This window comes from Triticum dicoccoides, chromosome 6B (genome assembly GCF_002162155.2).
Source record: "Triticum dicoccoides isolate Atlit2015 ecotype Zavitan chromosome 6B, WEW_v2.0, whole genome shotgun sequence".
Classification (NCBI taxonomy): Eukaryota; Viridiplantae; Streptophyta; class Magnoliopsida; order Poales; family Poaceae; genus Triticum; species Triticum dicoccoides.
The window spans coordinates 676,178,141-676,189,904 of NC_041391.1; the positions used below are offsets into that span (position 1 = coordinate 676,178,141).

The 11,764-nt window shown below is 48.2% G+C and overlaps 1 protein-coding gene and 1 pseudogene across 2 annotated transcripts; one reads left to right on the plus strand and one right to left on the minus strand.

Moving 5' to 3' along the window:
• The first annotated feature begins 2,879 nt into the window (after positions 1–2,879).
• On the plus strand, positions 2,880–7,835 carry LOC119323641. 2 transcript variants are annotated; one of them, XM_037597336.1, is made up of 9 exons: positions 2,880–3,286; positions 4,346–4,521; positions 4,615–4,796; positions 4,893–5,177; positions 5,279–5,337; positions 5,449–5,485; positions 5,580–5,651; positions 6,754–7,078; positions 7,191–7,835. In XM_037597336.1, the coding sequence occupies exons 1-9, from the start codon at positions 3,175–3,177 to the stop codon at positions 7,569–7,571; spliced, it is 1,629 nt and encodes a 542-aa protein (XP_037453233.1). In that variant the 5' UTR covers positions 2,880–3,174; the 3' UTR covers positions 7,572–7,835. The 2 variants fall into 2 exon arrangements, with proteins under 2 accessions (XP_037453233.1, XP_037453234.1); XM_037597337.1 differs by having other exon boundaries at positions 2,881–3,286; positions 4,349–4,521.
• A 438-nt stretch (positions 7,836–8,273) lies between these two features.
• Positions 8,274–11,764, minus strand: part of LOC119320270 — a 9,256-nt pseudogene continuing 5,765 nt past the window's right edge.

Consider the following 11,764-nt stretch of genomic DNA (forward strand, 5'->3'; position numbering starts at 1 on the left):
GGAAAATGATAGGAGTTGCCACGGTATAGCTCAATGCAACATACAAATTGCAAGGCATTCAAATAGAGGGGTTGCATTAGTCTGGTATTAGAATAGAAGGGAATATGCACCTACTCCTTCCGTCCTTCAAAGAGTGCACTTCCAACTTTGGGACGGACGGAGTACATCCAAGGAGCTAATCTGCATGTATAACGACTAGCCATGCTATGCATGTCAAGTGCAGACCGAACAACCATACCCTGCTTCATGTGACTGCTCGGGTTCCACTTCCTTTTCCGAAACCTGGCCCAAAAGCATGAAAAAAGCCCTAAAAGGCTATATATATTCTTATGTAAAATATAGGTATAATACATCAAGGTAATCCTGAATATAATTAGTTTCAAAAAAATCCTGAATATAATAAATTTAATTAAAAAATGTCACGGCTCATGTGCTTCATGGAGGGTCGGGCTCGGGCTTGGGATTTTTTCTTCGGGCTTTGCCAAGCCCGGCCCGAACCCGACCCGGCCGTGGAATGATCAGGTTTAGTCGGGCCACATACGCAAAGTGCTGGGAATCCACACTGGCGGCCATTCGCCCGTTGATCGGCCGACACGTGTGAGACAAAAGCGCATGGCTCTCTCGCTGACCGGGCAAAAGAAAAGGGCAATCAACGGACGGCGCGCGGGGGAGAAAGAGAAAAGAACCAACAAGGATGATGCGCTGGCCAGGCCGCCTTTCTTTCGCTCGAGCTGCCGCGCGCGCGCGAGCCAGCCACCTGCCGGCACGTCCCTTTTCGAGCCCCGAACTCCGAACCACCCTCGGGTCGGGGGTCAGCAGACAACGACGGCGCCATGGATGATGGAACCGAAAGCTCCAGACTGCACCACGTGGGACGTCGACGTACTCGTCCCGCCCAGGCTCCCAGCTGTGCGCGCGGCGGAACGTTCGAACGCGCAGCGGCCGTGGCCGGAGCGCGTAGATCGCTTGCTGCTGCGCGGGATAAACTAAACTGCACACACGATCGACCAACCAGCACACGTCAAGGACACACGGTAAACACAGATTTTCTCCGTCGCTCGACGCCGGGAAAGCAAAGCGATTAGACAACGCCACGACAGGATCGACAGGACATGCTTTGCTTCGCCCGGAAGCTAGCCCTAAAGCCACCGTATCACCTCCTCCTGATACGTGACAGCGATGTATACACATAAATTAGTACTCCCTCCGTTCACTTTTATAAGTCGTTTCAGACAACTCAAAATAGGCTGTTTTGCACATTGTCTGAAATGTCTTCAAGGTCTTATAAAAGTGAACAGAGGGAGTAGTAAAAATATTCAAGAAAATCGTCGGCGGGAAAGAGAAAGCGAATAATACCCATCGCTCGTGGTGCCCAGCATTACGTTCTTGAGAAATAACATTTCATTTCATGCATGGCGAGCTGGCGGCAGGTCGCTCTGTCGCGGGCCCCGACGCCAAGCGACGCGGCTAGTCGTTGGGACGGGGTGGCGAGCCCCTGGAATGATCCTGGTCGGGCGCGTCATGGTTTTACTGGTTGCGCCGTGAGACAGGCAGTGGTGGGGGCGTCGCGGTCAAATCCCCATCGGTTTAACTTTTTGCTAAAGCGAATCCTTTGCTCCTGTAGTAGGTTCTTCCCATACTGCCCATGGAGGATTGGGGGCAGCCGCTCAAACAGGTGTTTGAGATTTGGAGTTCTTTGCATATATGTGTGGCTTCTCCCCATACTGCCCCGCTCTTGGAGGTTTGAACCAATGCACGTGTCATCTGTACACAGGAATGAGTTCATCTGGTCTTGCAAAATGGAAATATTTTTTCAAACACGCAACCAATCCGGTATTAAAAACCCTTGAAAATTATGGAAAATGTTACATCAGAAATGCCTGGTGATAACAGTATTCATCCCTGCAAATGTCCGATGGCGCACCACGGCATGCTGCTCTATCGCGAAGCCATCCCGTCATTGTTGATTGCGGACGGAAGTCATCAAGGACACAAGCCTATTGGGCCAGCGCCCTAAAGAAGTCTGTCACCGCTAGAAGACTGTTGATTCAAGAGCCAAACCTCCATTATTCCTCACGGGCCTCATGCCAACGTCGAAAGCCGTACCTACATGACCATGACGAGGACCGGAGACCAAACTACAAAGGGATGTTGCCGCCGCCGTCGCATGAACAAACCCTAGAGACCATAGCCAATAGAAAAATAAAAATAGGCACCAAGTCATTGACGGCATTACAGGCAATTTTGTCAAAATGGATATATTCAAGGGGACTTACACATCCTATGTACTCCCATGCCAACACCGTAAGCCGTACCTACATGACGAAGACGAGGCCTGAAGACCAAACCACAAAGGAAAGTCATCGTCGTCGGGGCGTGGACAAATCTTACAGACCATAGCCAACAAGAAAAGTCATCGGGTCATCGACACCGCTGTAGGCAACACAGTCGAAATGGAGAGATTTAAGGGGACCTTGCACGTCCTGTCGGTGCCGTCACCATCACCAAATGACATGCCACCGAAGAAGACTTCGTCTCACACCTGCAGTGTCAACGAGGACAGGGAGGGGGGGGGGTGACGTTCGGATTTTAGGCATGGGAATCCGAATATTTTTTATGTCAATTTAAGTTGACGCGAGATGACATGAAAAAGATCGGTTGTCATGATTAAAATCCAAACGTTCGGGATTTATCATTTCTGAAATAGAAAAATCATAGAGCGTCCGTGCATCTTCACGGGTGCACTGCCATGATAACCGAGGGGGCACGACGGTAACTTCCCCATCCCAACAGTCACCGAACAGTTCCCCGTGGGCAGTTTGGGAAGAACACAAGACGCGCCACAGTGACACACCACCACCACATATGCGGCGGCCCTCCCTCCGTCCCACCCCAGGAGTGAGGAAGAGGAAGCGGAGGAGAGTCCGTCCCTCTCTCTCTGCCTGTCTGCCGCAAAAGCCAAATCCCCTCCCATTTCCACGAGAAATCCATCGGAATCGCACCCGAAACCGCGAAGACGAGCAGCGAGGCCGACGCCGAACAAATCTCCCCCCTGTCTGTCTGCCCCCTTCGCAAAGCCCGTCCCTTTCCTCTCTTGTTCCGCCTGAAGCCTCCTCCCCCCTTGTTCCTGTCCCCTTCCCGCGCGCCGGATCGATCTTGCTTGGCGGCTCGGCCATGGCATTGCCCGCGCGCCTCGTGCGCGTCGCGCTGCTCCTCCTCGTCGCGCTCTCCTTCTGCGCCGCCGGCACGCACCGCGAGCCCCACCGGGCGCTCCACTCCGGCCAAGGTTGGTTCTCCCCGTCGTTTCTTGTTCTTTGTGTTCTTGTTTCCGTTGCCTGATTTGCCGCGGGGATTGCTGGCTGTGTCGGTGATTCATGCGCGGACAGCGGTTGCTTTTGTCATGCGTGTTCGTTAGAAATATCTGTGCATTTTTTCTTCTTCTGGATATTAAATCAACGAAGTCGGATTGTTGATGCGGAAATACAAAATACTCCCCCCAATTTTTTACCGCTCTGTGGTCCTCATGTCTCCGCGCATCTGTTTCTTGTCCTCTCCTCTTCTTTTTCTCCCTCAATTTTTATCTGAAAAAAAAAACCACGTGTTGTGCTACCGCGCTTGTATTTCTGGTGGATTCAGACTGTTGCTCTCGATGAATCTGTGTCTCTCTGTAAAGAACAGAAAAAATATCTGAATTTTGCTAATGTGTCAGTTTAAGTCACGCCCCTGCCTATTTTCAGCATGAAGATTTTTCAGGATGGTGTTGGCATCTTGGCCGCCTCACGAATTTCGGTCTCTTCTGCGTTCTTGTGACGGCACACCAATTATTTCATCCTCTTCTTGGCGACACACTTTTTCCTGGTTCCTGTAGCTGGGTGTCAACAATGCCGCTCTCAAATTCTTTCCGTACCCCAAATGGATTTCTCATTTCTGGTCCAGTCTTCCGTCCCTTTCGATGCGTGACTCATCCCCGTCTCCCCTCTCACTTTATCCACAAGTGGTTTTCAGTAGGTTGCCCTTTAGGCATCCGAGTGATGTTCCATTATATGAGGTTTAATTCCTAATCATCTGGTAGTATAGTGTTCCATTATATGAGGTTTAATTCCCCACAAAATTTCTTGATTCTTGTAGCTTTGATTTTTGATTTTTGAGCGTCATGTTTGTTTGGTAATTTTGAAAATCTATACCCACAATCTTTTTGTTCAAGTTATAAATTAACATGTGCGTGTTAACAAGGTGTATATGATCATACCAGCATGGAGTATGCCTATGTGCTGGGATAATAATATTATCATGTGATTTACCTATGTTTCACTGGCTGTAACAAGAAACTCTTACTGAAAAAAAGCAGATACACATGGCCTGGTGGTGAGAAGATCAGTTGCTGAAGCTCCTGCTGACATAAATGTCACTACCAATAGCTCCTTCGTGTTGGCGGAACACCGGACTTTTCGGAAGGACCCTCTGAATGCGTTCAACAGATATGCAGGCGGTTGGAATATCAGCGAAGTTCACTACTGGGCTGTAAGTCTGTTTGAAAACTAAGCGTGCATCTATGTTATTATAAATGTTAAAACTACGTGTAACATGTTATTGTCCCTGATTCTTTTGTTTCAGTCCGTTGGATACACAGCGTATCCGTTGTTCGTCGTTGCCTTGCTGTGGTTTGTGCTATTCTTCCTCCTCATGCTTGGGATTTGCTGCCACCATTGCTGCTGTGGGCACCAAGGTTATAGCTACTCGAGGATAGCATATGCCCTTTCACTGATACTTCTGATATTATTCACCTGCGCCGCAATGTAAGTGCTCACATCTGTGAAGCTGGATCGTTGTCTTACGTTTGCATATTTTGAGTTGTGTTCGCTAAACTAGTTCCACTATATCAATGCTACCAGTGCTGGAAGTGTTGTGTTGTATGTTGGCCAGGGCAAATTCCATGCAAGCACAACGACCACCTTGGATTTTGTCGTCGACCAGGCGGATTTTACTGTTGAAAACCTTAGGAACCTCTCGGATAGTCTGTCCGCTGCAAAAAAGGTTGACATAGGACAGTTCTTACTTCCTCCAAATGTGATGGGTGAGATCAATGAGATTCAGGCAAAATTGAACACATCAGCTACCGATCTTTCTACTAGAACATCTGAAAATTCTGTGAAGATCCAAAAATTGCTGAATCAAGTGTAAGCATCATTTTTCCTTGTCATCGCAATTTCCTCTTAATTAATGATGCAATATGACAGTGGCTGGTCATCATGCACATGATTGACAAATTTCATTTCAGGCGGCTAGCTTTGATTATCATTGCAGCAGTAATGCTTCTTCTGGCATTTATTGGCTTCCGTAAGTGCTTATGATTTGTTACATTGGTTAAAAAATGAATGTAATTGTATGCATTTCTGAACAAAACTAAGTCCATTTTATGCTAACATGCTGATGGTTTGATCTTACCAGTGTTATCCATCCTCGGGCTGGAATTCCTTGTCAACATGTAAGTTCAGACCTTTGTTTATGCTAACATGCTTGAATTCCCCTTTCTTTGTGATAAACCATGCATATTGCTCATTTATTCAATTTTTATGCAGTTTGGTTGCTGTTGGATGGATACTAGTCACCGGGACCTTTATCCTGTGCGGTGTATTCCTTCTTCTGCACAAGTATGTACTCCACCCTTTTGCAATTGTCTCACTCAGTAGAAGTTTTCTGTAGTATTAATATGTGCACATAGAACTGTTGTTTGAGGTGTTTCTATAAATTTTTACGTAATCTACAGCCAGGTTCAACTAATCTCCGTAGTCAAATGGTATATAACCGGCTTATATATAGTTATATTGTGAAGTTAAAGAGTCTTTTAAAGATTAGTGTCAATTATTTTGTTTTGGGGCCAGGCCCATTTCACCCTAGATCATGGTTGGGGCATGTTGACAGCACATGATGTAGCGCCTGCATGAAGTCATCAACAGTCTATATGTATCTTGCAACTATATGTAGATTGCATTCATGCCTTGGAGCCTCGCTGCATTGAAAATGTCAATACATTGTCATCCTGGATTCGGGTCATTGCTATGTCATTGGAGCACTCTAGGCATTTTTCCTTGTTATTGCTCGTTAATTGGACTCTGAACCCCCAACTACCAAATACTTTCTTTGTTCTTACTCCACTCACTTTGGTACCGTGTTCTCTTGTTTCCTTCAAATCCATGCTGTCACCACTCACCATTGATAAGTACAGACCGTAAACCTGTTGTCTATCATCATCATTATTCCTCTCTTTTAGAAACCGGGATCTACCAAGTCTGAAAACAAAATCCATTTATTGATAGTAGCTATAGTTGGTTGCTATGGTATACTGTACTTCACGTTGAAGCTACGTGTTAATTACAATGCTTTTTTCTTTGCTACTTGGATTAGTGACTCTGGCCCCTGGTGACATCTCTGGCATGGGAATATATATTCTGTGAACATCTTTATAGCTTTGTTTCAAGTTGTTCCTTTCAGTTGCAAAACCTGTACAGAATCATGTTTGGACATGTACCTCGGTAAAAACTGTGAAAAAATGGGGCTTTTGGTGTAGCTTTGACATATTTGGTAGAAGATTTTGTGTTTGCTGTACAGCTTAGTGGGTACTATTACATGCTATGTTTGTCTTGGTCCAGTAACTGGTGCTATAGTGCTTGCTTACTTTGTGATAACGACTCTTATGCTATGATGAACGAGTTCTCTTATTCTGTCTATTTGTCACCTTTTCTGCCATGACAGTGTTGTTGGTGACACCTGTGTTTCAATGGACGAGTGGGTTGCTCATCCAACAGAACACACTGCTCTGGATGACATTATCCCCTGTGTTGAACCGGCTACGGCGAACGAGACCCTGACACGAACCAAGGAAGTCACATCACAGCTAGTGAATCTGGTGAACCAGGTGCTCTCCAATGTGTCAAACCGAAACTTCCCTCCGGCGGCGACTCCCTTCTACTACAACCAGTCAGGGCCACTGATACCCACACTCTGCAACCCGTTTGGACCCAATCTGAGCAAGCGCACCTGCGCCCGCGGAGAGGTCACCTTGGACAATGCAACCCAGGTAATCGTATAGTTTGTGGCTGCCTGCCAGTTGCACTTTGAGATCACATCATTTTGGTGAAAACTCTGAACAACACTGGTAATGGTTTGTCTGCCCGTGCCGCTGAATGCAGGTCTTCAGGAGCTTCGAGTGCCAGACGAGGATTGTGTCAGGGACCGAGGTGTGCACGACGGTGGGGCGGCTGACCCCTCGGATCTTCGGGCAGATGGCGGCGGGCCTGAACGTGAGCCTGGGGCTGTACCAGTACGGGCCGTTCCTGGTGCAGCTGCAGGACTGCACCTTCGTGCGCGACACCTTCAGCAACATCAGCCAGAACTACTGCCCGGGGCTGGAGCGGTACAGCAGGTGGGTGTACATCGGGCTGGTGCTGGTGTCGGCGGCCGTGATGCTGTCCCTCATCTTCTGGGTGATCTACGCCAGGGAGCGGCGCCACCGGGCGTACAACAAGGCGCACCGGGGCGACAAGCCGGCGCCAATGGGCGGGAATGCCTGATCAGCGACGACCGTTTCGCGCGTTCGGTCGCCACGGATGGCGTCAGTGAGTGTAGAGAGTAGAGGACCGCCGCGTGGTTGACTTGATTGCTGCCTGTTGATTGATTCTTTCTTCGTTTTTGTGAATCTGATGCTTGCTAGTATATTTGTTTGTGTTCCTGCTCGGTTGATGTACAGTTTGTGATCTACTAGGAATGAAGGGTTGCGTATTTGTAGACTCTGCTCTGCTTCTCCTTCAGTTTGTGATGTGCAGTGTGATCACTCACTTTGGTGTCTGAGATTTAGATCAAACGAGGTAGCTAATGGCACACAAATGATCTCAGGGTGAGAGCTATTGAACCATGCGCCCGGCGTTCATTGCTTGTGCTATCAAAATTCCTGATAACTTAGGCCCCATGCTTGCCTGATCGAGCCGAGTTGCTCATCCAGTTCAGAGGTCGCCCCTGAGTTCTTGGTCCATGGCTCTCTGCAGCTTTGGTTTCTCCTCTACCAATTCTAGACTACTCCCTCCGTCCCATAATGTAAGACGTTTTTTGAGGGAGTACTTGGCAACTCCTGAGGCCGTCACTTTTGTTTTGCCGAAAAACATTCAGATCTACTTTAAAGGTTCATAAGAAGTACGAAGCACCACAAATATAACAATGCAAAGTCTAGTTCACAAGGAGAGTATACTAATATCTGCGCACACTAAGTCATACAACATTTAACGACCCTCCAAGGTTGTGATGCTAATTGCATTTGTGGAGTTCTCTATGTTATCTGTTGCTTCTCGACCTTCACAATTACTTAGAGCAAAATATGCAGGTTGCTTTGGAGTTGGAAGTAGTGTGTTTTCATTCTCCAGCATAAGCATAACTGATGACATTAGCGGCCTATCGTTGGGATGGTCTTGAACACACAAGAGCCCGACATGAACACACCGTAGAACTTCATTAAGTGAGCAATTCACAACAACAGAAGAGAGTTGAAAAAATAGGTTTAGGGTTTTGCGTGGATAGCTAACATCCAGCCTCACGTCTCAATATATAGATGATCAGAATACAATTACATACGTATATAAATACGTGTACACATACAATATGCTAGACCCTATTTTACATGCCCCCTCAATCTGAACTACATACAAGATTCAGATTGGTTCTAAAACGGTCTAGCATCTGTCGAGTAGCGGGTTTAGTAAATACATCCGCTAACTGATCATCAGTTGATATAAACCTGACTTCCAGTTTACCAACAGTTACTCGTTCCCTCACAAAATGGAAATCAATCTCAATGTGTTTGGTACGAGCATGAAACACTGGATTCGTCGTCAGGTAAGTTGCCGCTAAGTTATCACACCACAATATGGGTGTGCGCTGCCGTGTGACTCCAAGTTCTGTGAGAACTATGTCTATCCAAATGGCTTCAGCCGCGCCATTTGCCAATGCCTTATACTCTGCCTCGGTGCTAGACCTCGAGACCGTAGGTTGCTTCTTGGAACTCCAAGATATAAGATTGGGTCCAACAAATACAGCAAAGCCACTAGTAGAACGCCAGTCATCAACACAACCTACCCAGTCTGCATCGGTGAATATACTGACTCCAGTAAATCTGGACTTACGAATCCGTAGTCCCGTGTCTAGCGTACCTTTGATATACCTCAGAATACGCTTAACTGCTTCCCAATGAACCTCGGTAGGCTGAGACAGGAACTGGCACACTTTGTTCATGCCAAAGGAGATATCTGGACGAGTGAGTGTCAGATACTGCAGTGCTCCAACTACACCGCGGTACCTGAAAGAGTCATCGATATTCATCAATGCTCCACTGTGACGCGAGAGGCTCTCGGATGTAGCAAGTGGAGTGGAAGTGGACTTGCAGTTCTCCATGTTGACGCGATGAAGAAGATCAAGTGCATACTTCTTCTGTGTCAATGTCATGCCCCCTGAATGAAAGGACGCTTCCAATCCAAGAAAGTACTCCAGCCTGCCCAATCTTTGATGGGAAAACTCGCAGACAAGGACTGCACAAGGCGATCCACCACATTAGGTGTAGAACCGGCTATCACAATATCATCAACATACACCAGCATGTAGATCTGAATAGCACCATGTGAAAATATGAACAAGGACGCATCCGCCTTGGAAGGAACAAAGCCAAGCTGTGAGAGACGCTGACTCAACCGAGCATACCAGGCACGCGGCGACTGTTTGAGCCCGTAGATGGACCTCTGGAGTTTGCAGACATGAGAGGGATGATGAGCATCCTCAAAGCCAGGGGGCTGCTGCATGTAGACATCTTCGGCCAAAAATCCGTGAAGAAAAGCATTACTCACATCAATCTGTCGAAGACACCACCCGCGGGAGACGGTGAGAGAGAGGACCAGACGAACCGTGGTAGGCTTCACCACGGGGCTGAAAGTATCTCCATAGTCTATCCCTTGCTGTTGAGTAAAACCGCGAGCAATGAGGCGGGCTTTGTGCTTGTCAACAGAACCATCCGGATGATGTTTGGTCTTAAAGGTCCACTTGCAACCCACAATATTAACACCAGGAGGCCGAGGCACCAACACCCATGTGTTTGTGTGACGAAGGGCAGCAAATTCCTCAGACATGGCGGCATGCCAAGCCGGTTCACCAAGAGCATCACAATGAGAAGTGGGTGCGGCGAAGAATGCACGCCGACGAGGGTTGTACCGCACCGTACCATCCGTGTATGTCTTGGCCTTACGCGTATGATCGCGGTGCCGGGTGACCATAGTGTGCCCGGTAGCTGCATCGCCGGTAGAAGGTGGCGGCAACGAAGGAGACCCGACCGGTGGTGTCGCGGCTGAACGATCGCAGCAATAGGCGACACGGGCCGGGGTGACGCGTCGGACTGGGCCGAAGCAGGCGACGAGGGAGATCCAGGCGGAGACGGCAGTCCAAAGGACGCGGCTGGCGACTCGACGACAACTGAAATAGGCGAGGCGGGCTAGGCCGACCCAGGCGAGGCGGGGGACACAGCGGGCGACCCAGTCGTGCCCGCGGTCGCGCCAGCGGGCGAGGCCGATGAGGCTGCCTCGGAAGGCGTGGCATGCACGTTGGGGCCATGCACATCGATCGCGCCAGTGGGTACATGTGCGGCGACGGGTTCCTAGGAAGAAATTAGAGTAGCATCTGTAGAAAACAAGTCAGGTGACAAATAGGACAGGTCGTATTTCCGCACATGGACATCCGAAACCGGTTCATTAGATGGAAAAGTGAGAGCATGCTCAATGGAGGCAATGTCAACCGAGACACCCGGGCTGGAGTAAGGGAAAACTGACTCGTCAAAAACAACATCACGAGAGATGTAGATCCTACCCGAGGTGCGATCAAGACACTTATAGCCCTTATGTAGAGGGCTATAGCCAAGGAAGACACACATCTTTGAACGAAACTCCAGCTTGTGAGCATTATACTTACGGAGACTAGGCCAGCAAGCACACCCAAAAATCCTAAGAGAGGAATAATTGGGTTGAACATGAAACAGGCGGAACAGAGGCGTGTCTTTGTTGAGAACCGGAGTGGGCATACGGTTGATGAGATAACATGCCGTAAGAATGGCCTCATCCCAAAACCGGAGTGGAAGAGACGAGTGTGCCAGTAAGGCAAGGCCGGTCTCGACCAAATGACGGTGTTTGCGCTCGGCAATACCGTTCTGCTGAGATGTATGTGGACATGACACACGGTGAGAGATGCCCGTGCATTGAAAATAGCGATGGAGCTTGTGGTATTCACCACCCCAGTCGGACTGAACAGCCTTGATTTTGCAATCCAAGAGGCGTTCGACATGAGTCTGAAAGGTATAGAAGACTTGCTCAACATCAGACTTATTTTTAAGCAAATAAATCCAAGTGAAGCGCGTGTAATCATCAACAGAACTGACATAATACTTGTACCCCCTGAAGACGCAATAGCGGGACCCCAAACATCTGAATGTATTAATTCAAGAGGTACAGTAGTGACATGATAAGACATAGAATACGGTAGTTGATGACTCTTAGCATGCTGACATGCATCACACACTAATGGTGAATTATTTGAACGAGAACAAGGAAGGTCATGGCTCCGAACAATGGAGGTGACCACATTATTGGTAGGATGACCTAGACGTTGATGCCATTGCGACGACGAAACGCAAACACTGGATGAAGCATGGCGAGATGACAAGGACGACACACGAGCAAAAGGA